At 45.5% G+C, this 25,172-nt stretch overlaps 2 protein-coding genes across 2 annotated transcripts in view; one reads left to right on the top strand and one right to left on the bottom strand.

The window, feature by feature from the left end:
* Positions 1-9,793, top strand: part of ATRX (ATRX chromatin remodeler) — a 67,247-nt gene extending 57,454 nt beyond the window's left edge. Inside the window, exons 31-35 of the mRNA XM_057370133.1 lie at positions 3,366-3,515; positions 4,706-4,828; positions 5,393-5,488; positions 5,956-6,084; positions 6,825-9,793. Of these exons, the coding sequence (XP_057226116.1) occupies positions 3,366-3,515; positions 4,706-4,828; positions 5,393-5,488; positions 5,956-6,084; positions 6,825-7,103 (777 nt within the window). The 3' untranslated portion in view covers positions 7,104-9,793. The remainder of the gene's footprint in view (positions 1-3,365; positions 3,516-4,705; positions 4,829-5,392; positions 5,489-5,955; positions 6,085-6,824) is intronic.
* A 4,623-nt stretch (positions 9,794-14,416) lies between these two features.
* The window catches only part of FGF16 (fibroblast growth factor 16), an 11,959-nt gene continuing 1,203 nt past the window's right edge, over positions 14,417-25,172 (bottom strand). The window contains exons 2-4 of the mRNA XM_057370161.1: positions 21,066-21,175; positions 19,022-19,141; positions 14,417-15,407 (exon numbers count right to left, since the gene is read on the bottom strand). Coding sequence (XP_057226144.1) covers positions 15,162-15,407; positions 19,022-19,141; positions 21,066-21,175 — 476 coding nt within the window. The 3' untranslated portion in view covers positions 14,417-15,161. The remainder of the gene's footprint in view (positions 15,408-19,021; positions 19,142-21,065; positions 21,176-25,172) is intronic.

Genomic DNA, 25,172 nt, shown 5'->3' on the forward strand with positions numbered 1-25,172 from the left:
TTTTCTTTGACATAAATGAACCAATTAATGATGGGTTTGTAAACTCATAACTTGCTCTGTCACTCAGTTTTACAGATTAAATTCCATATTAATGCCCACCATCAGTGTAAGGCTTGTATAAGTCAAGTTGGTAGAAGCTTTAACCATTTCCTGCATGAAAACAGAGCAAATCTGGGGACTGGAATTATTTGGGGGTTTTTTTTCATGGTTTTAGCAAATGGTGTTTTGTCCTTTTGAAGATGTGCATCTCAGTMCATGCTGTCTACAAATTTCTRAYCCCTTTTTTATTTGTTGTTTGAAARRGCTGTAAATCATCAAGTWAATTCAGCTCTGCAAAGTTACTYAGACATTACCAGTTAACTATTCCTTATTTCAGTGGGATTTAGCAAAGCTAAAATTACGTGTGATTTAGCATAGTTACAAATCTCAACAAATGMATTTAACAACGCAGAGCATTTTTTTCAAACTTGATTAAAAAGCCTGTTGATGTGAACACATTTTATTGTAACATCAAGTAATTACACAGCATTTAGASATGAAAATTCCCTTAAAGATCCTGTTCCATGAGGTTCCAAAGCTGTGTCAGGGTGAGCCCAGCATCCAGCTCTGTGTTTGCAGCTTTTCCCTGGAAACAAAAGCCCCTGGAGCTCCACCTGTGTGGCTGCTCCATCCTGGAGCTGTTCCCTGTCTTTACCAGCAAAGCAAAAGAGGCTTTGGGCTAAAAGGAGCTTTAGTTGTGCTCCTGACAGGGTTTATCAGTAATTCCCTTTGTCTTTGGGGCTTCTTTGCCTCTTCAAAGCCCAGGTTGCTGAGCAGGGAGCTCAGGGATCGCCCTGCATTCCTGGGCAAGGTAAAAACACCACTTTTAGTGCTTTTACATGATTTTAGAGTGCAAGGGGAGACCCAGGCAGGCTCTGGGAGAGCAGAGTGCTCAGAACATGGGGACAAGAGGTCTGAAAATGGTGCCTTTTAGAACTGCTCTTTCCAAGAGTGCTTTCTGGAGGAAATTCCGAACAGGAATTAGGGGAAATGTGTTCCATCTTTTCTCCAGTCACCTAAGCATGAATGTGGAAAARCCTGGAGGGTTAATAGGATTTCTTCTCAGAAACTTGCTTGACTCCAGTGAYACCCCACAGTGGGAAGGGTCTTTAGGATCCTTCAGCCAGGAGTTGTGTGAGGAAGAATAATTGAGAGCATGGTGCTGGGATCCTTGTAACTCCTTTTAACTTCTTGGGTGTAAGAAGAAACAAATACTTAATTCTTTTGCTTTTAGTGGGATAGGAGATTTCATCCTGAACTGTTTTAGAAGTCAGTAAGTGAAGAAACAAAYCCTGCTTGATTTTAAATTACATCCTTGAGAATTTTGGCTTTACAACACTCCAGCTTTCAGTCCAAGACCRGTTTTCTTCGAAAGTGTTGTTAAGTGGGGGAAAGATGTTGAAGTCTTCTATTTTCTATAAAGAATCTCAGTGCAGATGTGCAGTCTGTTGTTTTCCTGGAGGTTTATCCAAGTTTCATGTGCAGTTTTTAATGRAGCAGAAGTTTTCTTCCCTTTTAATGCAGACTGGAAAAGCAGATTAAAATCATAGTTCAGGTTCAGYTGGATATAGTATATCAGTGTTTTATACTACCTCAGGCCATAGGCAGGGCATGTGTTTTACTGTGGTTCCATACTAGGGGACATCTTTATGAATTTTGATCTCAGGATTAGAAGAATTTGCTTCTTATTTAATTTTTTTAYTTTTTACTTTGGTATTAAGTGTTCTGTTGGTTGAGAAAAACCTGTGATTCACAACTTAACTTGCATTCCTTCATGGAAGATTTCCTTTCTGATACACTGATCTCTCCGTAGCATTTAATTTCCATCATGATTTTATAAAGACGAATGTCTTTTTTAAAATTCAAACCCTTTTTTCAGTCTCTCTTCATATTTTCATTCATCACCAGGTTTTCATCCTAAAGCTTACAAACCAATTTATAATCATTATTTTATTAACAAGCTGAACAAATATGGGTTTTTCTGTATAAGGTAGATGTATTAAATGGGAGTATTTATACCATATTCCTGTTTTTGAGCTCCCATCATTAAAGTGAACGCAAGATAAAGCTTGGACAAAGAAAAGCAAACGCACAGTTGGCTGTAATTTGAAGTCCATTTGGAGGCTGAGGGAGGCTGGGTTATATTCCAGGATTGTTTGCAGCCCTGCTGTTCCCATGGCAGTTCCTGCACCACCCTTTGTCCCCACACCCATGTGTCTGGTGACACAGCCTGGGCTCCTCACCCACCTCCTCTGGGCTTTCTTCCCTCTGCACCCCAAASCCAGCACCCTTTGTTCCCTGTGCCCATCACTTGTGCAGACACCACACGGGATATTCTGGGAGGAGCTGGCCATGGAAACAATGATAGGAGCTTATTGGGAATTGGTTAACAGAATTAACTTCTCAAACACRGAAACAAACAGCTTTGTGTAGCTGCTGTGACAGAACCCCTGGTCTGGATGTCCACATGCTGTTCCCAGAGTGGCTGCACAAATCTGTTTGTTTGGGGGCCCTTCTTCCCAGTCATTGTTCAGCTGAGATTATAAAATGCCAGGGTAGGATGGGCTGGATTCCTGCTGSTGCCAGCCCTGGCAGAATGAGGGATGTGCAGGGACTGTAGGTACTCACATAACTCCTGTGCTGTAATTCCTTGCAGGAATGGTGCAGAAGTTCAGTGATGTTTTCATATTAGGAATTCCAGCCTGAATGCTGAGGTGTTTGGAGCTTCCTTAATTCATCAAGCTCATCAGCCACACAGATCATTTAGAAAGCCYCTACTCAATAATGACCCTCTAAAAGGAGCTCCTGAGGGGCAGCAGGAGCAGTTTTTCATAGTCCTGTAGGGATGTTTTTCTTCATCCTTTGCAGCATCACCTTGGCTTTCAGACAAAACGATTTAAWTGAAAAAATTGAAGATGTTAGACCCTAAGTAGTGCTCAATGTTTTAAAGCTGTAGAGATGCTGTTTATGTATAATAAATGCAGATTATTGATAGGTTCTCTCCAGCCTAAGCAAATGAAAAGTCACTGAGCACATTGCATTTTTTTTAGGTTCTGAAAGTGCATTTATTGTTGTGGAATAGTTGTTCTGAAAGTGCATTCCTGTGGTTTATTAAGTGACTGGACTGTCATCTCTGCAACAGATTGTTAATCCATTGCTCTTCCTCTGAGRAAAATTGTACTTTTAAACGATTTTCAAGTTTTATTGTGCTGTGGAGTGCTTGGAGCTGCTGTGTGTGGAATGGGGAGGGAGCAGGAGGGGAGACAGGGGGAGCAAATAGAGCAGAGCTGCTGAGTGACCCCTCCTTTCTCTGCTGCTTTGGACAGGACACCATCCTGGCAGAGCTGCTCCAGATCCACAAGGAGTACATCGTTGGCTATCACGAACATGATTCACTCCTGGACCATAAGGAGGAGGAGGAACTCACTGAAGARGAAAGGAAGGCAGCCTGGGCAGAGTATGAAGCAGAAAAGAAGGTAAAGCTGTTTAATCTGGTTTATGTATATGAAAATGACCTTTGCAGGTTTAGAGTCCAAATTACTATTTCAGTTTGTCTTTGGGGTAATTAAATTTTCTTATAGACCAAGAAATGAATGTGTAAAGCAAATTTTGACATAAGAAAAATGGASATACTGTGTCCTTTTTGCTCTTTCAATGCTTGTTCTTTCTGTGTGCTTTTTTGTTACTTTAATAACAAGTTACTTTTACACCTGCATTTTTTCTAATTTATAGCAAAACTCAACTGGTGTCCTGTGTAATCTCTCTTTCATTTGAGGGTGTCCCTGTGAAGGGCTCTGTGTGACAGTGTTACCTTTCTTAGCTAATACACAYATTAAGATATAAAACAATATTGAATAATGCAACAGAAATCAGCAAAATTACAAGAAGGTGCAGCCCTGTTCCCATTTTGTTGGCCCATGCCCTTGTGTTGTGTCAGATAAAGTTCCACGATGATTTATCCTCACTGATTGGGTGTATGGGATACACCAAAGCACTGTGATGTTAAAACAAAAGCTGTGCCTTTACCCTTAGCAGGAGCATAAGGGAAGTTAATGAAATACCACCAAGATTGAAATTTTCTTCCAGATTTATTGGTGTTACCCCAAATTACCTTTTGAATTTCAGTTGGTCAAGTACCCTCAAAAGCCTTCCACTAAAAGTACAAAAAGTGGGTGCATAAAGTGCCACTGACCACCTTGAGTGAACTGCTGGAAAGGGTTGGGGAGGGAGAAGAATGGGGAGATACAATACAGTCAAATCTGAGGCTGCCCTATGAGAAATCCATAGGGACAATGAGGTTTACATTCCTACTAATGAATTAATACATTTCACTTCTTCAGAATTTGATTACAGGCTGGTCAAACTTAACATTAAGTARTGGGTTTTCAATATAAAAAATTAATTTTAAACAAGTTATACTAGTAAACCGTTTTATTCTTAGTRTATCAAATAATGACAACTAAGCTAAACTCAGAGATTTTCAAGAMTGGAACTTGGGTTCCTCTGTGACTGAAATGTGGTTCTGAACTGAGGTCCATGATSGATGTTCAGTGCCTGTGGCCCTCTCCAAGGGCTGATCTGTGTGTGTGTGGTTGTCACACAAGGCCATCAATTATCAGAGTTCTTAAGTGATAAATTGGTAATTAACTGAAGCTGTATTTTTCAGGGCCTGACCATGCGTTTCAACATGCCAACCGGGACCAACATGATGCCCCCAAATTTCAACTCTCAGACCTATATTCCTTACAATTTGGGTGCTCTGTCAGCCATGAGTAACCAACAGCTGGAGGTAAGTACACAACATGCCTGTGCTGCTGCAGGGGTTTTCTGACACAAGTTGTGGATAATATAAACCTTAAATGTTTTTATGTAATTATATCCGAATTTTAATACCTTGAAGGTTTGGAGTTTTTTACATGTAGCTTTATTGATGTTTAACTTGCATGTATATAAACCTATACCTGGGCAGATTGTCAGGATTCTGGAACATCACYTGCATTCTTTGCAGACTTTAATTACCACATTAGGTAGTGTAACGTCTTCAAGTCTGCATGGTAGAAAGTTTACCTGGGTTGCAGCACTCTCGTGCTGTTCTGAAAACCTGTGGGTACAAAAACAGGTTTTTACAAATACTGTCTACAAATTGCCAGGTTTGTTCATGTTGTTCAACTRCTCTGTGCTGAAATTCAGATGGGTGGCAGCTTAGACTCATTGACTTGTGCAAATTGAGAGCAAAAAGGAAATTGAAGTCTAGGTATGTACAAGAGAAAGATTAAGAACTTGCAAAAGGCTCAGGAAGAAATATGTTTGTTGTTTCTGTGTTTTATAAGTAATTTTTCTGGTGTTTTCTCAGGACCTAATTAATCAAGGAAGAGAGAAGGTGGTGGAAGCAACCAACAGTGTGGCTGCAGCAAGAATCCAGCCCCTCGAAGACATCATTGCAGCCATAGTGAGTGCAATGGATAACCCTGGGTTTGATCAGGAGTGGAAAACATAAAGCACTGTCAAAGATATTGCTGCTGCAAGCGGTCATTTAGCTAATGAATTACATTATTAAGGAATATCATTTCCAGTTGGTAGTGACCTTTATCCCTGCAGTAACCCTTAGTGGTATTTAGCTGGCACAGAGCCTTACAGGAGTGGCAGTTTAGATCTGTAAGTATTTGCCATGCTCTGAAAATGCTGGCTTTTCTATAAATCTGAATAGCAATTATAGTTACTGTATTTTGGGGGCTAATTACCACTTAGGAGAACTAATAACTCACAGTTCTGATTCTGGTGAAGTGCAGTTTTGCATTGACTGGGAGTTGGGCTGGTTTAAACTCTTGGTGCAACTGCAAACGTAACCTCGGTTACCATCAGGCTTTTGTTAAAATGACCAGTGCCAAGAAGGTTTTGGGTTTTTGTGCTTTTCAGTGGAAAGAAAACTTAACCCTGACGGAGAGCCAGGTGCAGGCCCTGGCCCTGAACAGACAGGCGAGCCAGGAGCTGGACGTGAAGCGCCGAGAAGCCATTTACAACGACGTCCTCGGGAAACAGCAGATGGTAAAATATATTAGATTTTTTTATCTACTGGCAGTGTTTGAATGAGGATCTTGTGTGTGTTCATTGCTAAACTACASGTGTATGTTTAGGCACGTACATATCCCTCAGAATGGTCAGCAGTGTGCTGGAGTTCATTGCTCAGCCTCGGGTGAGGGAGATGCGGGAGAAGTTCATAAAAATCCACTGGCCAGGTTTTTGAGCTGAAGTGCTTTGCTGCRAGGTCATGAGGCGTAAAGAGAAATCTGATTCCCAGAGCTCAGCCAGCCACTTAGGAAACACATCCTAGAAAGTGTTGGTAATGTTGTTTTAGCTTAAAATTACTTTGCAGGATCTGAAGTTGCCCAGATGATGTCAGAGGGAAGAGTTTTCTCTCAGGCAAACAAACACTGACAGTGCACAGGCGGGACTTTCAAAGGGAAGATAAATGGTACCTGACAAATGATGATGTAACTTATACCTGGGAATAATTTCACAGTGGAGCACATGTTGCCATGGCAACTCACCTAAATGCTGCCTGCAACACAATAGCCAAGTCTTCGGGAGAGCTCAGCCCTAAATGCTGTTACTAAATGGTTTCTCCAGTAATGGGCTGGTGAATGCCACCACATTAGGGATGGTGATAACAATGGGGCTTTTTCCCTGGCCATGCTGTCCCTAACAAATTGATTTCAGCTCTGAACCTGATCCTGGGAGCAGTGAGAYGGGTCGTGCACTCAGGCAGCTCTGCTTTCCCTTCACAGTTAATCGGTTGTGTCCAGAGGATCCTGATGAACAGGCGGCTCCAGCACCAGTACAACCAGCAGCAGCAGCAGCAGATGTCCTACCAGCAAGCAGCCATGGGCCACCTCATGATGCCAAAGCCTCCCAATTTAATCATGAATCCTTCCAGCTACCCAGGCATAGATGTGAGAGGAATGTATCAGTCAGTGTCTGGTGGGATGCAGCCACCACCCCTACAACGAGCACCACCCCCAATGAGAGGCAAAAATCCAGGGCCTTCCCAAGGGAAATCAATGTGATTTTGCACTAAAAGCCTAAAGGATTGTTAAAATCAGAGAAAGAACTTTTTATTTTTTTAGGAATCAATGGCCTAACAGAACTCAACTGTAAAAAAAATAAAAATTAAAGAGTAGTTTGGTTGCTCCCCTTAAATACCATGTTCCATATTAGTGTTTCAGCTTTGTTTAAATAGGACACGATGTTTTTCCCTGTTGTCAGTGATGTTGCCTAGAATCTTCTTACATATGTTGAGTACAGGAGATAACAAGTTGTTTTCAGTGAAAACAAGTCCTCCCGTTACAGTAGCATCTCCACAGGTTTCCTGTCGAAACTCCTATGCTTGCTTTTCAGGGCTGTGAAGCTTTGGGAAGCTTAGGAAGGACTGCAGGTCTGTACGTTCAGTCTGACATATGTGAATTGTAAACAGCTGAGTTCTTGATTAGAGTTGATTCCTCAAATTATGGAATACTTTTCTGCTTACCCATTTCTTTCTATTAGTGGGAAGGTTGTAACAGAAATAGTCTTGTTTCCTTCATGGATCATCTGTGCTGAAGGAATAGGAACTGAAAATACTCTCTGAAACAGAATTGAGTGCAATATTCATAAATACTACTGCTCTGAACCTTCTGAGGCACAGGGAAACTGTGCATCCAGCCTTAAACACGACTGGGCCTTCCCCAGTCTGCTGCCATTTCTTATTTTCAGTTCCATGTGATGGAATTACAGCTGATGATCTGGGAGTGGGAGATGTTTCCCCTTCACACACCAAGTCCCTCGCTGTGGAGTCCAACACAAAGCACATTTCTGGTAACTCCTTCATGCTGGTGCTACTCTCTCTTCCCATTGCCGGCAATGGGGGACGGGCCATCCTAATGCAATTCCTGGTGTTTTGGGGGGTGAAACAGTGATGGTGGTCAGGGTCAGTCCCTGTTGCAGAGCCCCCTTTAATGTGGCAGAACCATTGTCGATTGAAAATGGATACAGAGAAAATGCTGTAGCAACTTCCAGAGCTGCCAGAACCGTGAAATGACTTTATTGAGAGATRTGGTTATGAACTCCTCCCCACCTCTTCAGTTGTGTGGGTTAGGACACAAAGAGCTTGATTTTATTTGTCRTTTTTGTTCTATTTTGGATTTTCTTTAATGTAGGCCACAGATAAATTTCTGGTTCATTCTATATCATTATCACTCACTTTGCCCACACTTGTTGTGCTTGTGAAGATCTAATTAAATACAAATAGGGCTTTTCTTTGAATAGTTTGCTTGATTCTTCCCCCCTGCAAAAAGCCATTGATAATCTGGGGGCACAAGTAAGTGGCAGGAACATGGAGGCGGTGGTGTGTGGACAACAGAGGACTCTGGAGACGGATGGAGGCGTTGGCTCCAGATTGTGCTGGACTCTTCTGCCATGAGGGCATGAACTAAAATAGTTTTGGTTTCTGGAAAGTTTCTTGCAGGAGTTTGAGTTCATGCCCTGAATGGACAAGTTTTGCATCTAAGCATGCAGCTGTTACACGATTTTCCAGTTTGTGATTGACACTTGGTTTGTGATGTGGACAGAGGTTGGTTGGGCTGGTGCAAACCCAGCTGACAAGTTGCTGTCTTGGACTCTTTGATTACAAAATCCCACAGAAGACCCTCAGTGTGTTCTAGTGCWCTGCCAGCTCTACAGTTAACTGATCTGGGGGAGGGAGCAGAGAGACGTGTTGGCACTAGAAGAGACAAAATGTGAGACGTTGAGACAAACATTTGAAGGCAAATGTACTCTGGGCAACTCTCACCAATATTCCTACGTGTTGTGAATAAGAGAAGTACTTTCTACCAAAYCTGGGAATGTTAAATGGAGTTTTACAGTAACTCAAAGACTTAAATGTGGAAGTTTTAGGCAACATTGAAAGGCACATTTTATTTCCTCCTGGACAAAAACCTATGGATAACAGAAGACTAATGCATAAGAAAGAATCCAAGCTAAGCATTGAAGTAAAACCTGGACCACTTTGCRTACGTTTCTCACTCGACATTTTAGCTGCATAACAATGTGCTTTGAGTATAACATCGGGCTTTAACCAGTACTTAAAGACAGAACATACATCAGTAAGATAAAAAAAGGCTCATTTTTATATTTGTTTTAGATGTTTTAACTAGATAAAAATGGCTTACGATGACGAATAAAAATGTTGCTTGTAATACAGTTTTGCCTGCTAAATTATCCACATTTTGTAACCTGTTTATTCCTTTGGATGTAAAGCGTTTTTGCTTAGTATCGTGATATTGTATATGTTTTGTCCCAGTTGTATAGTAATGTTTCAGTCCATCAACCAGCTTTGGCTGCTGAAATCATACAGCTGTGAAGACTTGCCTTTGTTTCTATTAGATGGCTTTTCAGTTCTGTATTAAATATCTTAAGTACTATAGAGAAGGTGTCCCCTCTTCCTATAAGGCTGTTTTGTAATATATATAAGGACTGGAAATGTGTTTTTAAAGAGAAGAAGCATTCAAGTATGACGATATACTATCTGTGTTTTCACCATTCAAAGTGCTGTTTTAGTAGTTGAAACTTAAACTATTTAATATCTCATTTAATAAAGTGACCAAAATACATCAACGTGCCTTGTGCTACATTCCCAACCCAGCGTTCACACCTCAGGGATTCAGCCTGGTAACATCTTTGGAGAACTGTGCTGTGAGTTGAAGTTCTTACAGTTTCCTACAATTACTTTAGTGAATGTAGCCATTTATTTCCTTTAGGGAAAAAAGATTTTCAAATTACTTTAATTAGTAACAGCTTCTGCCTGTCTGTCTGTTAAGAATGAAGTGAGTTAACCAGCAGTGAGATGGTTAAAAGGAAGATCTACTTAGTCAAATCAGAATAATGTGCTGCTGTATTTTAACCTCATAATTGTACTTCTCTCTTCCTTAGTTACTAAATCCCACCTGTTGGGAAAAAAAAAACAACCTTTCCTAAGTGAAAAAAAGTGTGACAGTTGTGTTGAAATGTACYCTCTGCTCATTCCCTGGGGATGCTGGGCTGCTCAGGGGCAGAGCCRATCTTGGTAAAGTTGGGGGAGGTGGAAATGGTGTCTGGGCTGAAGATGGTGAGTTGTGCTCCAAGGGACACCGTGGGCAGCGTGTCTTTAAATATCCTGTGACTTCTAACTTGGCTGAACACTTTGATGGYGGGCAGTGGGCAGCTCAGGCTGGATGTTGGGCTCTGTGGGGCTGGGAAGCATCCTTGGACAAGTCCCATATCCAGAATGTGCTGAGGTGCCCCAACACTGACCAGCCCTGTGTCAGTTGTGCCCACCCTGAGCAGCTTTTGCCTGTATCTTAAAAGCAAAACCACACTGCACACAGTAAATAAAACTAAATTCATCAGTTCAAGCAAGAAATAGTTTTGAAGTTGGATAGGTTTTCAGTGTTTATGGAAAGCCAAATGTCCTAAACGTTCCCAGCTGGAGGAGTATGGAAAAATGCTGGTGTTGCAGCACCAGCCATGTAATCACGCAGTGTCTGAACTTCCCAGACCTGCTCAGGTGTCCAGTAACCCCCTGTGCACCTTCTGTGCCGTGGAACCCACCCTGGGGATGTGGCCTGGGATGGAGTTCCGACAGAATTCCAAACGTGTCTGGGAAAGCTGTGCTGCTGAGAAGSGTCTGGAGAAGCTCCTGCCCTGGTATGTGTGGCTGGGATGAGTGTTTCAWCCAGCCACTGCTCCTGTTCTGCTTTCCCCAGGGATGAGGTGGCTTTGGGGTGGCTGGAGGAGAGAGTGGGGAAGGGGACACWGCCCTGGAGAAGGGCAGGGGCTCGGGGAAGCTGGGTGCAGGGGGAGGTCTGTTCTGAAACMCCCCTGGCTTTGTGTGTGCACAGAAACTGCTGGGATCGAGTGTGAGGCAGTAACTGATACCTGAGCACTCCTCAGAGCCTGAGCCAGCCACAACAGCTGCTTTAGGAATTCAGTTGCACGGAGCRTGTTGCTCATTTCCCACGAGCAGCAGTGGTGGTGGACACGTACCCTGGCCACGTGTGGCGTGGTGTGGTGACCTGCCCTGCTCAGTGGCATCTCGGTGCCAAATACGTCCTGGCACAGTGAGGGAAGAGCCTGAGAATCCTTGGAATTTGCTTCCCAAGGCTCCTAATCCAACCCAGCGCAGGTACAAGGTGATCCCCTTGGTGTTTTCCTTGAGAATTCAGCAGCTGTGAGGCAGTTATTGGCTCTGGAAAGAATAACCAGTGCTATCCCAAGGGGTGTGGATGTCTTTGTCTCCCAATTGACAGGAATTTCAGCCCTTCTCCCTCAGAAATGCTCCATTCCTGGGTGCCCTTCCAGAAACATCTCAGCCACGGTCTGGYAGCTGCAGCACATCTCCCTGGATGTACAGCCAGGTGGGACAGCACCAGGACACCTTCACTGCCTTCCAGCACTCAGTTTATGGATTCTCTCTGCAGTTTTGGGCTCTCCATCTCTCTCTGCACAGGAGGTGAGTCTTTGATGCCTCCAATCCTTTTCCCCCTTGGAGAARGGAGCCCCAAGGCACACACACCAGCCAGAAGAGCTCCCCACAGGCAGTGGGGTCTCTGTGGAGGTGTCCCTGAGGTCATGTGTATRTTGCCACTTGTAGGTTTGTCTCCAGGGTCCATCCCTGTGCCTTGGATCATGAGCCAAAGCCGGGAGAAGGGCACGTTTGCTGTGCTGGGCTCCACCTTGGCCTCTCACAGGGAGCTCCCTTCCGCAGTGAGACTCCAGCACTTTCCCACCTCTTTGCTGCCAATCTCCTCCCTCCTGCTCTGCACAGCTGTCCTGGGATAATGTTTCCCATACAACAGGCCCAGCCCTCTGGGTGGAAGGAGAAGGGCTGAAAGCRATGCCTTTTGTCCTGTTTGCTGTGGTGTTTCCAGACCCACAGTCCTGTGTGTAAAACAGTTCAGGGYACAGTGGGGTGTCCAGGGACCACGGCCACCCGCTGCACCAGACTTTGCCTTCCCTTTTGGAGAAGTTTTCCAGTTGKCTGTAGTGACTTCGAATCATATGGAATCTACACAAGCTGTGACCGCAAACCCTGTTTCTTTTTTCTAACTCAGGAAATTCTGTCAGATTGAAGCATCYCAAACATATTTTCCTCTCAAACTTTCCTAGCAGGGTCCATCTGCCAGCCCTGTAACACCTCCAAGCTGAAGGAGCAGTTGGCATCTCCAGGTGGGGTAACAGCTGGACCAAGGGGATGGGGTGGGGTGGAGAGGTGAGTGTGCCCACACAAACCCCCTGTGCATCACTGCCTGCTCCTGTGCTGCTCAAAATGCACCCCATGTCTGTGGTGGCTCCCTCTGCTGCTCTTCAGCACCCAGGTCACTGACATCTTCAGCTGCTTTGCTGAACCAGAACCAAACACAGTAAAAGAACCATTTCTTTTCCTATGTAAGAACCATTTGGGTGAGATTTAGCAGTGCTGAATTCCCCCTGTAACAAATGTCCCACACAGGACAGGATACCAGCCTTTACCAAGGGGTTTCCAGTAAATTCTTTGAGGATTTTGCTTTTTGTAAGTATGAGTTTTATGAAGCCAGATCCCAAAAACGTGTTTCAGAGCATCCCTGGCACTTGTGTGTCCCTTTGGGGCAGGAGTCTCTGCTGTAGCAGCTTTTGAGTTGGGTATTGGGTATCAGAAGAACAAGTCCAGTGTTACCCCCAAGGGCCAAATCATCTCCCTTTGGAGTTGGTAAAAAATGTACTTGGCATTGCTGAGACCAGGTTTTGACCTTCATTTTGAAGTGGAGCAGGATTTTAACAGCAGATTATCAGCACAACAGAAAGCCCTGGCCAGAGGGTGCAGGATCATCCCGGGGGGCAGAGCSAGGCTCCAGGGCTGAGGGATTTCCCTTCGTGCAGGGGAAGGTCAAAAGTGCACCTGAGGACGCGTCTCGTGAGCGATCGAGCTCCCGACACAGCAGCCGGGGATGAGATGTTTCGGCAGTGACTCAGAGGAAGAAGCTAAATAAACTCTTTTTATTTCAAACACGGGATTAAATTCCTCCATGTCTGGATCATTGAAGGTAAAGCTCCTGTAATCTCCTCATTGCCAACCCCAGCCTGTCGTCTGGTGGCTGCCGGAGCTGCTGGGACAGCGAAGGGACGTGGCAGGGACATGGGAGGTGGCAGAGCGGGCAAGAGACAGCCGAGAGCAGAGCTGGGCACTAGGGCTGCTGCTCTGTTAGTGTTGTAGCCCATGAAGAAGCTGGTGGGGATCATCCCTGGGTCATGAAAGTGTCCGGGGAATTCACAGGTTGAAGCTGACGGAGCTGAGGTTTTACCGTGACTGTTTCTCGAGGAGGGGATTAAGAAACACTGAACAAAGCAGTTGTGATAAGGAACATCCAAAGCCACCATGGCTGTGGTTGTTCAGGTTTTTGCCCACTGCAGAGAGCCCTGTTTGCTATCAGCCTCTCCTGCTGCTACAGAATGCCTGTGCCTCTGCAACTATACCCTCCTGCTCCCACCGTGTGCTGGAATCCCTCTGCTGATCACCGGGACAAAACACAAACTGGCATCATGGCTGGAAGCTTTCCCTACRTTCTGTGACATTTCAAGCAGGCAGCAAGGGCAGACGTGTGGCACAATGTCCCTGGGGGGACATTGCTGGCTGGAGGGGCACAGCCAAGTTCCCCCATGAGTGTCCCTGGCCTGGCCTGACTGGAGAAGGGCTGTGGCTCTCTGGTGCTGTTGGACACCAGCTGGGAATCTGGGGCTGGCTCAGGGCTGCGAATGCCATCAGGTTTGCTGAGCCCAGCTGGAGGCAGAGGAAAGGTGACAGCACTGTGTGACCAGGCATCTTCTGTAGAGGAAAACACCACACAGCCATGGATGTCCACGCACTGCCTGCAGGGATGATCCTCATCCATGGTAACTGCCTAAAAGTGGGGATGTAGAATTGCCGTTGTTGCTTTCTATTCCTCCACTGATTTTTCATGGTGATGCAGGTAAACCTCATGCAAGATGTGCTGGTTATTGTAGGAATGGTGGGTCCATCTGAGACGCAGCAGGTGCTCCAAATGTTTGTCCTCTTGAACAGTAAATCCAGGGAGGATGCATCATACCCCAAGGAGATTGAGCTGCCCACGACTCCTGCCAAGAGCTGAGCTGGTGCTTCCCAGACCTGTGATTTGATGTCATCCTGCTGCAGGAGTCTGGGGCTTAGCTAATTGATCTTTATTGCACAAAGCCCTTTTAGAGGTGATTTGAATGTTCATATTGATGGGGAAATTCTGGGTTATTTGTTGAAGAGTGCCAAAAAAAAGGGCTAGCAAGAAATCTACAATATAAAGACAATTTTATTGCCGATAAGCTCTTAAAACTCATTTTTTTTTCCTGTTTCAGTAGGACCTTATTCTTCCTGATGAAAATCCGGTCATAGCATCTCTCATTAAAAATAAAATTATTTTGAAATAAATAAATATATAAAATAAATATCATATACATTTTATAAATAGTTTTGTCCTTATCCACAGTATCCATGCTTACATCTGAATAATGTTCCTCACCCCATTCGCACCCCAACAGCAGGAAGAACCCCACACATCAGGACCAGTCCATGGAGGATCATCCATGTAGCAAACTCCCAGGCTGCTTAAGCAGGGCACCAGTCAAAGGCTTTTCCTTAGCAGGGAGCTAACCCAGCTCAGCAGCAGCATCTGCAGCAGTTCTGTGGTCTTTGTTTTCTTTTCTCCTCTTCATTTTTAGGTTGTTTTGGGGCCTTTTTTCCCCCACAGTGATCACGTTTGCTCACCTGCTTGTCCCTTTAAGCAACCATAACACTGAATATTCAGCCTCTCTTGCAGCAACCGGGTAACAAAAGTGAATGAAAATGGAAGATTAAATGTAGGGTTCCCTCCCTTGCCCTACCCCCGCCCCATAAATAACCCAGGTTCGATATACGCTGGAAACAAGGAGGAACAGCAGTGTCTGAATTCAATGTAAGTGCTTCCCTAGGTCATCTACGCTTACAGGAATGATGGAATGACTATTAATAGAGTGCTCTGGGGAAAAGCTTGGGAGCCCAAGTATGTACACTGACACTGCAGGAACCATCACCTGTAGTGGAAGAGGTCTCTGTACATGGCAGGGATTTTGGCAGGGTCCACAGGCCGGGGTAAGAAGTGGGTGAATTTCTGGTGTCTCTTAGTCCTGTACCCCTCGCGGGGGGAGCCGTCCTTGTTGAGGGCCACGTAGTACTGGCGCTCCGAGTCGGGGTGCTTGTACAGGGTCGAGGCGTACGTGTTGTACCAGTTCTCCTCAAACTGCTCGCGGAACACGCACTCCCKGGTGAGCTTCTTCTGCCGTGGGCAGCACGGGGGGAACAGAGAGATACTCGTGTCAGAAAGTGAAAATAGAAAACATTCTCTCCCTTCCTTGCTTTATTTTTCTAGCATTTTCCCAGCTGCCATCTGCTGGCTGTCCTCCTGAGGACAGGGACTGTGCTGCTGGGGATGCTACCCCTGGGTGAGAGCTGGAAATGGGCAGAAGACCCCAAGGACTCTGGAGTTGGARGAGGAAGGAGACAAGAGCAGGAGAAGGTGGGTGTGCATTTTGCAAAGGTGCCCTGTGAATAAATCAGACAAGGACACAGCAAAGCCCTAAACCTACCTACCTGTGAGTTTGGAGCTTGCTGGGGTGGCCATGCCACCAGGCAGGGACACATCTACCTGTAGCAGCCCTCTCCAGGGTACCACCCAGCCCAAACCCCCTCTTTGGGGTGAGAGAAGCATCAGGAAGCAGATCTGAAGGGTGTAAACAGGAAAGCAGGAGCAAGCACTACTTTGGAAGTTCAGGGCACACAGCTGGATGTGCTGTGATGGGGATGAGACCATTCCTCAGGGATTCACCTCCTAGTGTGCCAGTGAGCTCCCAGTGATGGGAGGCTGTAACAGGACCCAGAGAGATGTGGGATGCCAGACCCAAGGGAAGATGCAGGGTGGTGATAGGTGATGTGGTGAGGATGTGTGGCTGGTGTATCCCATGCTGGGATGGGGGACAGATGGCACTGGTGTCACCACAGCCACAACCAGCCTTTCCATCCAGCCCTTACAGCTGGGGGCTGTTAGCAGTGGCTGTTTGATGATGGGCTTTTAGCTCATGTCCATGCTCCATCTCTCTCCTTCCCATCTCCTGTGCCAGCTACAGGGGTGTGCCCAGCTGCAGTGGGGAACGGGCTGTTCCCCTGCCCCACGAGGACATACACGAGGAGGTGGCTTTGCCAGCGCTGCTGTGCTGTCACAGAGGGTCCAGCCATCCCATCCCATCCTATCCTGCAGGGGTACTGCCAGGGTGACTGGGAGCCCTTTCAGCTGAAAGACTGTCTGCAAATTAGAGAGCTCTAATATTACACCCACTGCACCTCACTGTAAACTATCCGGGCAGGGAATGTGTCCCCGCTGCAGCACACAGAGTGCTCAGTAAATGTTACTGCTCACAGTAGATGTGTTTTGTAACACAATCCAGGAGCTCACTTGTGCTCAGAACCTGTTTTCAATGTTTTGCTGCTAATTAAATAAAGCCCGGGGTGAGCTGTGAGCCCTCCAGAAGTCCTAGGCCACAGTCCTGGCCATCTGAGACCCAGGGAACTGTGGGCTTCTCTTCCCAGACCTGTCAATAAATCCAGGCTGGTTTTTTTCCCTCCTCTCAAATGCCATCTAGTTGGAATATGTTGGAACCTGATGACTGGCTGAACTCTGGCTGTTGCTTTGCCCCCATTCACCCATGCTGCACAGGGCAGTTTGGAGTACAGTGTTTGTGGAAAATGTTTGGCGAGTCTGGGGTGACTCTGCAAGGTGTGATTTATTCCTTTCCAAGCCCCGGGATGTCCCCACTGAACCTGACACCATACGGGCAGCGGGTAAGGTGCTGCCCATGACTTTTGCTGCCCTAAGTATTAGTGGCATTTCTGAAATCGTTGGGAAGCTTTACAGAAATGTTGGCACGAGATCAACAGGGACAGGCGGAAAAGCTGTGTGTCCCAAGGGGACTCCACGTGTCGCTGTGGGGATGGCTGGCTCTGGCTGCATCAACACAGGCATCAGGCAAAATTGGCACAGAGGGAAATAATAAACTTGCTGAAAATTTAAAAATACTGCTGCACTGTGATCTCCCAAAATACCATTGTAATGCTAATGCTGTTGTCAGGCGCTGTTTTATGGACCTTTAATTAAGAATACTGTAGTGGCTTTTGAGTTCGAAAAGCCATCATTGTACAACCCACGTGTCCCAGATTTTAAAACTCCAGGGTTATTTGGGGACCTGGCTCGTGACGCCAGCACAGTTTGGAGCAGCAGTTTGACTGCGTCCCTGCAGTGTCCTGCCTGGTGCACAAGATCCCAGAACGGTTTGGGTTGGAAACAACCTCAAAGATCACYTCATTCCAACCCCCTGCCATGGGCAGGGACAGCTCCCATGACTGTCTTCAGGTCAGCTCTGTTTCCAGATTCAGTGCTGTAAAATGTTCTCCTATTTTTGTTTCTGTGTTGTAACATGAACACAAGCTCTAGAATTTAATTAACCCATCATGAAACTCGATTCACAATCAGAGCTGCAGGGTTTAAGGCAAAGAGATGGGGTACACATAGGCTCATGTTCACCAGCCGGGACAAATGAAAACTGCTATTGCGGGAGCTGCTGAGCAGCCTTGGGGTTTGACAGGAAAGCCCTGCTTTCTGAAGTGTGCTTCAGCAGATTCTGTGCTTTATGGAATCCTGGTGATTTTTCTTTTTTTCTGTTTTGCACATTTGTAATTTAACCACTGTCTCTGCATTTAACTGCTGTGTAGGGTAGAAGCTGYTAAGAAATGAGGTGAGAAAAGAACAGTTCTTGGTGCATGCAGTATTTGATGATCAGAGAACCACGGAGTGGTTTGGGTTKGAAGAGACCTTAAAGCYCCTCTTGTTTCACCCCCCACCCTCGGCAGGGACAGCTTCCACTACCCCAGGTTGCTCCCAGTCACATTCAGCCTGGCCTTGGACCCTTCCAGGGATGGGGCATCTACAGCTTCTCAACAGCAACTGCATCTTGAACCAAGACATGGTGAAAGGGTCTGTGGCAATCTCCAGTGGGAATGGGAGAAGGAAAGATTAGAGAAACTAATTGTTTACTGTTTGCTAATCAAAGGTTTTCTGATGGCTTCTCTCTATGCTGACTACGAGACTGACTTGATTTGGTGAGAGAAAGTACTGCCTTCTGCTTTGGCTTAAAACTGGTTTATTTTATTTAATTTTATTTTTACTGTGATCCACCCTTCATTGAGCTAAATAATTAGGAATTGAATTAAATTAACCTGTAGGAAGCACCTCTGCCCAGCTGTTAAGACCTGGCATTTTGACTGCCATTCATAACATTTAACGAGCTTACACTTGGGGTTTTGTGTCAAAATATGGAAAAWTTTAGCCTTAAAAGGGCACTTCTAAGAAATCATGAGCAGCAGCCCTGAACTCCTAAAAGGAGTTACAGAGAATTTTGCAGTAACACTCAGGCCACGATTTCAGCTTCTGTTGGTTAATGAGCCATAATATAAAGATAAGACCTGCAGATGGATGCAGACCTGACCACACAGAGAATACAACTGATGTATTACTCAGGCTGGGAAAACACAGAAGTAGCTCCTGGTTTTATGCTAAATGTCCCCCTGACTTATCTGGCCATTGCCACACTATTTCTGAAGGGCAAAACATCAGTGAGTCCCTCCAGCTCCCTGTGATGGCCCCAAGAGGTGCTCTCACAGCAGGAGTGAATCCTCYCTCAAACCCTATTTCATATATATCATTTATGTTATAACAGCAGTGGCATCAAGAGTAGGATGGACATCAGTGGCAGCCCCAGGACATGGGAGGCCTGTCACAGAGCAGCTCGTGACACAGCTGAGGCTGTGGGACAGGAGRGAATCAGCCCAGCCTGAACTTACCGACCCATAGAGCTCGCCTCTCTCATTCATGCCGAGGTAGAGTCCGGAGTCCACCCCACGGATGCTCACCAGCCCCACTGCCAGGCTAATAAACTCCAATATCCCTAAAACAGAAAAGGACTGCAAATCATACAGAGGAAAAAACCCAGCAGGMTCCAGCAACAAAAGCAAACCAGCCWTTCCCAACCTTTGCAAARCTTCCTACAGACCCTTTCTTATTTATAACAATACAGTTCTTAACTCTATAGTCCCATCTGTGTGCAATCTTCTGATTTCCAGCCTGGGCTTCTCCCCAGCACTGTGAATTTAAGTTGTCCAAGAGGGATTACCTTTGCTAATGAGAAAAGCTTTGCAAGGCTTTGTTGGTTTGGATTTGGATTTTTTCCAAATTATCACCAAGAAGACATGTAGAAACTTGTGCCTGGCCATTAGAAATTTCAGAAGGCTGTTACTGTGCTGGGTCTTATCCTTCACTGAAAGGAGTGTGATTTTGTCTTCCGATTAAGATGGTTTATCCACAGGTTTTTAAGTGATGAGTTCAGTAAAAAGAAGTGAAAATTACTAGCAGAGATATCTGTGAGGACCATCTTCATCCTGGCACTCCAGTGGGGTACTTGCCAACCCAACATGTATATACAAGCCACAGGGATACAATCCAGCTTCAGAGGACACAGGTAGAAATGCATCTTCTTCTGCAGCCTTTGGACACACGGCGCTACCAGTCCTTTCTCCTACCCCCTACCACCATTACTGCCAGAACCCCTTCCTTGCCTGTAGTCCTGCTGCCTGTCCCAGCCTCCTCCCAGTCCARCAGCATCTGTCCAGCCATCCCCAGCCCTGCAAGAGCAACTGTTTTATCCATGGGCTTCAGCCTGCTGTGCTGGTGTCAATACTTTAAAAAAGAGGGGCAGCCTCATTTTGTCTGGGAAGAAACAGCAGRGTCTGCCTGCTGCACCCCCACAGCYAGCAGCTGTTTTGATGGGGGAAAGAATTGTAACAGGAGAACCTTTGGTGAAGCACTCAAAACCAAAAAGCCCCTACTCAACACCACAAGTGGTGGGGAACTTCAAACTTTCCCAGAAGACCTCCCAAAGGCCGTGGTGGGACTGTGTTATTATGGATGTCACACACTACCTATCTMGAGGTCATGGGGACTCTTGCCCATGTCGAGGGCTGGATTAATTAGCTGGGAGGTAGAAGGAAGAGGGTTTTCCTCATCTCATCTGACAACTGCATGTCTGCATTGACYGGAGGACAAAGTTGCTCTAACCTTTAGCGTGGCTCCAGCTCCCCTAATATAGSTCCCAAAACATCCAACCCTGGGCAATGGATACTCTGATCAGGTTACCTCCCAGAGCTCCTCTTTAAAGTATTGCCCTGGTTTAAAGCCACCGCGTGACAAGCGGCCACCTGAGCCAGCTGACTTCAGTGGCAGCCACAGCTCCTGGTCACCCCTCAGCCTGGGGCACATCTTCAGCTCAGCCAGGCATGGATGGGACAATTTTCAGACGACACCACATCACTGCCTAAATATAGGACAGACCAGGCAGTGATGGCCACCCTGTCCCCCTTCACMCAGTGCAGATTCATCATTCGGTGCTGGCAGCTAAGCTGGCTGCAAGAACTCCTACCTTCTATCAGACTTTCTGTCTCACTTTTCCCCTCCCTACTCTGGGGCTTGTGAATAAACCCAGCCCTCTCTGCAACCAGTGGGTGCTAGGGGAGATGAAATAAGGACTTGGGAGCGGCAAGTCCTGGAGACAAACAGGGAAGCAAATGATACAAAATACACTTTATGGACCAGTGCAGACATTTTACAGGCTAAAATATGCCCAGCTACACATCCTGGCCTGGGGATGCATCCTGCCTGCAAGAACACCAAGAACAGCAGGCACAGGCAGGGAAGGTAGCCTTTCCAAGCCAGACAGGCACGGTCCTGGCTCTGCTCTCCTTAGTAGTTATTGTGGTTTCCTAGCTGAAAAGAATCCTAAAGAGGGAGCAAAGAAGTGCAGGATGAGGGGAGGTCTCCTCCCTCACTACCCACCGGTTCTGACACGAGGGAGTTACTCAACCGCTGAGTGATTTTTGCCATCYGCAGGGCAGAAATGACCACAGCCACTATTTGAAAAGGAGGGAGTGAAGGAAGATGGGCAACTACAGGGAGTGTAAAAAGTAATACAGGAGTACAGAAACACACCCAGGAATGGGGGAATCTTTCCCAGGCTGGAGGCGAGGGAATGTTCAAGTGAAAAATATCAGGCAACTGGAGAGTGGTAGATGGACTTCCTATAGGGATAGACACAGTCCTCAGCATTCCTTTTTGTTCCTGTACTTCTGGGAAACAGGAAAATACTGCTGGTTCTATTGAGAAACTGAGGGAGAGCTGAGCTTTTCTTGAGTATGGCCACAAGCATGCTCTGTACAAGGCACATGAATCTAGGTCTCCAAAGACCTGGTAAGGACCAAGCCAGAAGCAGCATCAGCATCTACYCTCTCTGAGCAGGTAGGTGAGACATCCCTTATCTGGTGCAGGTTGGGTAGCTACAGGTTCTGCAAATGAAATTTCTTCCAAGGTGCCCATGACAATCTCTTCTGACAACACCCCTTGTAGTATTCCCCTTTTCTGATCTTTAACTGGCACTTGAAAACATGTATGGAAGATGACTATGTTGAAAGCATTAAGAACGTAACGAACCCACRAAAGTCAGGAGACAGAGTGAAGGCTGAAAATATGTGGGCGGATATCCATCCTGTCCTTAACTCACTCCAGTTCTAGACAAAATTGCAGCTTCGTACATCTGATCTCCAGCAGCACAGGGAGTGGCCACTGGGGCCAGCTCAAGAATTCTCTTTCCAATTGTAGCGGTGTGTTTTTGTGGTAAAACATGCTTTTGTTCTTTTCTTTTCCTTTCTTTTTTTTTCTTTCCCCCAGGACTTGCCTTCCTTTTTTCCTTGCTTTGATTATTCATTCTCTTTGTTCCTTGAACCTTTCCCGATAATACTTGGAGAGATTTGATTAAGACTCTGACTGGATTATTTTACCACCAAAGTGCTGAATAATCTCCTGAGCTTTGCCACGGCTGGACCTGCACACTCTCGCCTTACTCTAAAGCATCCCTCAAAGAACAATTCAGCTCCCTGCACCTGTCTCTTCTTACATGAATGTATTCAGGAGCCGGGGTACAGAAACATCAGATRCTGTATTAATGGCTACAAACCCAAAGCTTCAGCTAAAAACCTCAACAACTGTTCAGCAACAGGTGCAATGTGATCTGAATGTTAAAATTGCAGCAAAACTTTCTCTGGAGGTCTCAGCAGCTTCTCTAGGAGCCTGTGTAACAGACCCATGAGCAGGCTTGTACCCGAGAAGAGCTTCATTTGCTGACTTTAGTTGTCTGCACTGCAACSTCGAGGCCTCTTTCTCTTCTCCACTGTAGTGAGCAGCACCATTGGGTTCAGTTGTTTAATGCTGCTGTAAAAGACATGTGAGGCAGAAAAGGAGCAGTTCTTCCTGGCAGGGATTTTCCTCCTGGCATATTTCTCTCAGTTTCATTCTGAGAAGGATTGTCATAGGGGTGCTAATGTCAGTCCAGACCGCCTCCACAGTTTGATTGTCTTTTATTTCTTTGTAGAGGAAGGTTCTGAGCAGATGCAGTGCAAGAGATATATTTTTGAAAACATTTCATTCTTTCTGGGGTGACTTTGCCAGAGCTGCCAGTTCAGAGAGTGAATTTAGGCACTTCCCTTGTGTGAGAATGAGCTTTCTTCCAACAAACCTAGAGGGCTTTGCCACATTTTGCATTAGACCTCCTCTAGGAAAAATAAGCTGTGGTCCATTGTTCTTGCATGAATCTGTGTTTTTACAAGTATAAAGTATCACATTCCAGAAGACAGGTGTGATTTAGGAAGGCTCCAGTCCTCGACAGATGAGAGGCAGTAGCTCCTGTGATTGCTCAGGCAGTGTGGGTGGATGATGCCAGTACCTCCCCTGTGTCTCACAGTCACACCCCCAAATGCTGTGGTACAAAAGGAACTCTCCCTTTAACCCTCACTGTTGGGACCTTGGGACTCTGTTCTGCATCAGCAGGGCTTTGGCTCTTTATTTTCCTCTCTGGAAGATGYGGATGTCTTGCACATCTGGTAGCTTTTGGCATGGCTACGCATGGGAGGGTGCAGATACTCCCTGTCTATTCCTGAATTCCTTCCAAACTAAGAGACAGGGATGCCAAGTCTGGTCCTACCCTACATCCCACCTGCAGCTGGACTCGTGCCTTGGCTCGGCATCGCAGCCATCCATGGAGCACATTAAATATCTGCTTATGTACCAGGGAGCACCTTCCAGCCACGTGGGCTTGATCCACTTAACCATCATACTGGATTTCTAAGTATTTCTGCAGATGCMCCAAGATTTAAGGCATATTTAAACTGCTTCCCTGAACCCCTCTGCAGCGTTCACCACAGTTTTGGAGTCCCCAGAATCGCTCAAGCTGCCTATTCCTCTTATAGCTTACTGCTTGCTGACTTCTGCATGCAAAATTTAGGAATGCATCGATACATGAAATCCTAATATGAACCATACCAGTAACACTGGAATTTAAATATTCATGGCTACTGAACGCAGATGGTGAATATTGTGTGCCAATACATTATTGCTTTGAGTCTCTGCTGAAGCAAGGCTTAGTCCAACTTGATCTGAACGCAAGGATTCCAGTCTAATCCTTTGGGGCTTTGTCTTGCAATTACAACAAATAACTATTTATTTTACACTGCCTCTGGGAAAACCCTGAAGCAGAAAACTATAATATCTGAAGTCTGGTCTAGTTTACRGAGCTGGATGAGGACTGCTAAAACACTTAGGGAATGCCAATGTTTCGATTTATTGAAAGCACTGTGTGACTTAAGCTTCAGCATGCAAAATTCATGAAAAGTTTTAGCATGTTTAAGATGGTTTTTCCAAGTTTGAAAATACATTTGTTTTACTCAATCTTTATAAAAAATGGACCCCAGACAAATGCTGCCATTTGAAACTGACTGTTTAGTTGTCCAAAGGTAAGTAAAAAGAACTGATAGACTAGAAACACTACGTGGCAGCTTGTACTAAAACCAACCAGATGCAGTGGGTTTGCTTTCAACTCTTTGAACGTGRAAACCCATTGCATACTGCAGTGTGAAAGGTTAAAAGATGGGTGTTTTCAGGAGGTAATTAAAGAACACTTGCCCCACGAGCATATTAGTACCTRACTCTGACCCGCGGGTTATGACTTTCTTGTTGATTTGGGCAGGGACATGCCATGCACACACCTGGTGTTTATAGAAAGCACAGTGCAGAGATAAGCTTCCCCAATTGTTCCAAAAACCTGCCTTACACCTCCAACAATAGCAGCGGCAGCACTTGCCAGAGTATCAGAACAGACTGGTTGCAAACAAGTAAAGGCAAAAAAATAATTCCTTTCACCGAGGAGTTAAATCGCTTGAAAACTATAAAAAGTCTTGCGAGCATGTCCTGCAACCTGTTGACAACATAGCTGAGATCACTGGCATGGGACTTGTTGATAGCTTATACAGACACCTGCACTAGAAGCTGGAGTAGCGGGAATTTCTCTTAGCTATGCTCAAACTGACTGTAYTCTTTTGCCTGTGGCTTGGGATGCATTTTTTGAAGATTACATATAGTCTCATTAGAGGTCCCTGCTCTTGTGTGCCACTGATACAGGCACTGCCGTCTTCCAGCTGTACCCCAGGCGGCAAGGTAAATCCATGGTGCTCTGCCTATTGTTCCATCTTCTTTCTTTCTGAGGTCCCCTAAGTGTTTTTACCTCTTCAACTTCCCCCTTTCCTTACCAGCAACCTTCCCAAACCCAGCTCCTGACATCCCTCCAGCCAACTGATCCCTYCCTGCTTTCAGAAGACACTCTTCTAATGAAAGTCACACATGTAAAAAAAAAGCAGCTTAAAATATCTGCAGAAGCCAAAAAGGAGAAAAAAGGAAAAAAAAGAAGGAAAAGGAAAAAACCTAAGAAAAAGCAAGGAATTTCTTTCCAACATAGGAATTTCCAAGAAATTCCAACGAGGAACATCTCTTTTTTTCTTCCCTCATCACTAACTTCAGAGGCACAGCTAGAACTGGTCACCATCCTTTTTTTTTTTTTTT

The sequence above is a fragment of the Malurus melanocephalus genome, unplaced genomic scaffold, assembly GCF_030028575.1.
Source record: "Malurus melanocephalus ecotype Western Australia unplaced genomic scaffold, MMel_1.1 scaffold_120, whole genome shotgun sequence".
In the NCBI taxonomy this organism is placed as follows: domain Eukaryota; kingdom Metazoa; phylum Chordata; class Aves; order Passeriformes; family Maluridae; genus Malurus; species Malurus melanocephalus.